Genomic DNA, 1,545 nt, shown 5'->3' with positions numbered 1-1,545 from the left:
GGGGGGCGGGAGCCGGACGGTGAGGCGGGCTTGCTGGCCGGCCGCGCAGGCTGCCGGCTGCTGGCTGCCTGGCCAGTTGGTCTTGTGGCGGCAGGGCAGCCCTGGTGTTCCTTCCCGGCGCCGTCCGGCGTCGCACCGCCGAAAGGGTTGCGCCGTTGCGCCCTGCATGAGTCCAGACCCAGGGACCGACACATCAAGGCACTCCAACACTCCCTGCACGCACTCGCAGACTCCCTCAACAACATCGCCCTGGCCCATCCGCCAACCAGATCGGCAAGAACACGGGTCCAAGCCAACCTCGGGTCGATCGCCAAACGCGTACGACCTCGCACGCGTGCCTCACCTCATGCCCATTGCTGCGTCCACCAGCATCTCCAACCGCCGGCCCCAGCCGAGGTGGCGCGAGCACTGCGGGGCCGGGGCCAGGTCAGTCCACGGCAAGGTCGGTCAAACGGTCAATCAATCAAATGGGTTGACGGTTGACCGGTCAAACATGTTTTGGCAAAGGGCCGGAAGATGGAGCTAGTCTCATGGAGACGGGTCATTGTGACACGTGAGCGAGGTCATCCAATGGGTGGGAAAAAATCAGGCAGCCCCAGTCACGATTGATGGCATGCGGCAGGGCCGTCCAGGGGCGCTCAAGCCCTGGGCCTGACGTTGCACGCCACAGGGGCTGAGTCAGCAACTGGGGCGCCCCCTTCTCACCCCCGACTTCCCTGCAACCAGTAGTGAGTTTGCTGGAGCTACGAAGCAACAGGCCAAACCCGCATGCGGCTGGGGCCCCCCCGGCCCTTCCCCACCCCCTTGACCCACCGCGCCCTGGCCGCCCGGCGCCGCGGCCAGCTGCGCGCGGCCCCGTGATAGCAGCTGGTGCAGCGAGCCGCGCGGGTAGTGCTCCCGCAGGACGAGGGGTGGCGCCAGGCACGCGCCGACGAAGCGGACGATGTTGGGGTGGTTGGCGACCGCGGCCATGGCCATGACCTCCCTGGCCATCGCAGCCTGCGGGGGCATCAGGAGCGTCGGCGCCGTGGCATGTGCGGGCGTCATTTCAGGGCGCGCCGCACAGGCGAAGCATGTGCATCCACTTGGCTGTGTAGCCACTGACGCACGCAGACCCATAGGGGACTGGGGGGCTAGGAATTGGCACCGCCCCGTCAGCGGGATCCGAGACGCACCCCACAATCGGCGGCCTCGTCCCAGGTTGCGGCGCGCTCACCGGCACCGCGTGGCCGTTAATCGTGGCGCCTCCGCCGCCGCCGTCTCCGCCGCCGCAACCTCGGCCACTGCGAAACGCCTTGGCCGCAACCTCCACGCCATTCCAGCTCCCAAGGAACACGTCGGGCGTCGGCCCTTGGGCGCCAGATCTGGTCAGATCCAGCTCGTGGGCGGGGATGATCTGGCATGAGGGAAGCTCCACAGCGGCACCGTCGCCGCTGCAGCAGCCGCTTGAGCCTCGTGAGGCGCCGCTCTCGGCCCGCAGGCCTGAACTGTCGCCTATCACGCTGGCGGGGAAGGGCTCTGGCGCCTGCAGGTTGCAGTGTGTGT

The 1,545-nt window shown here is 68.2% G+C and overlaps 1 protein-coding gene across 1 annotated transcript in view; it reads right to left on the bottom strand.

Moving 5' to 3' along the window:
* Nucleotides 1-339: 339 nt before the first annotated feature.
* The window catches only part of MNEG_14443 (Serine/threonine-protein kinase PAK 7), a gene marked incomplete at both ends in the record, with an annotated part of 4,367 nt that continues 3,161 nt past the window's right edge, over nucleotides 340-1,545 (bottom strand). The window contains 3 exons of the mRNA XM_014037085.1: nucleotides 340-408; nucleotides 814-999; nucleotides 1,217-1,525. Coding sequence (XP_013892539.1) covers nucleotides 340-408; nucleotides 814-999; nucleotides 1,217-1,525 — 564 coding nt within the window. The remainder of the gene's footprint in view (nucleotides 409-813; nucleotides 1,000-1,216; nucleotides 1,526-1,545) is intronic.

The sequence above is a fragment of the Monoraphidium neglectum genome, assembly GCF_000611645.1.
Source record: "Monoraphidium neglectum strain SAG 48.87 unplaced genomic scaffold scaffold04489, whole genome shotgun sequence".
Classification (NCBI taxonomy): domain Eukaryota; kingdom Viridiplantae; phylum Chlorophyta; class Chlorophyceae; order Sphaeropleales; family Selenastraceae; genus Monoraphidium; species Monoraphidium neglectum.
This window is presented reverse-complemented; position numbering and strand designations above follow the sequence as displayed.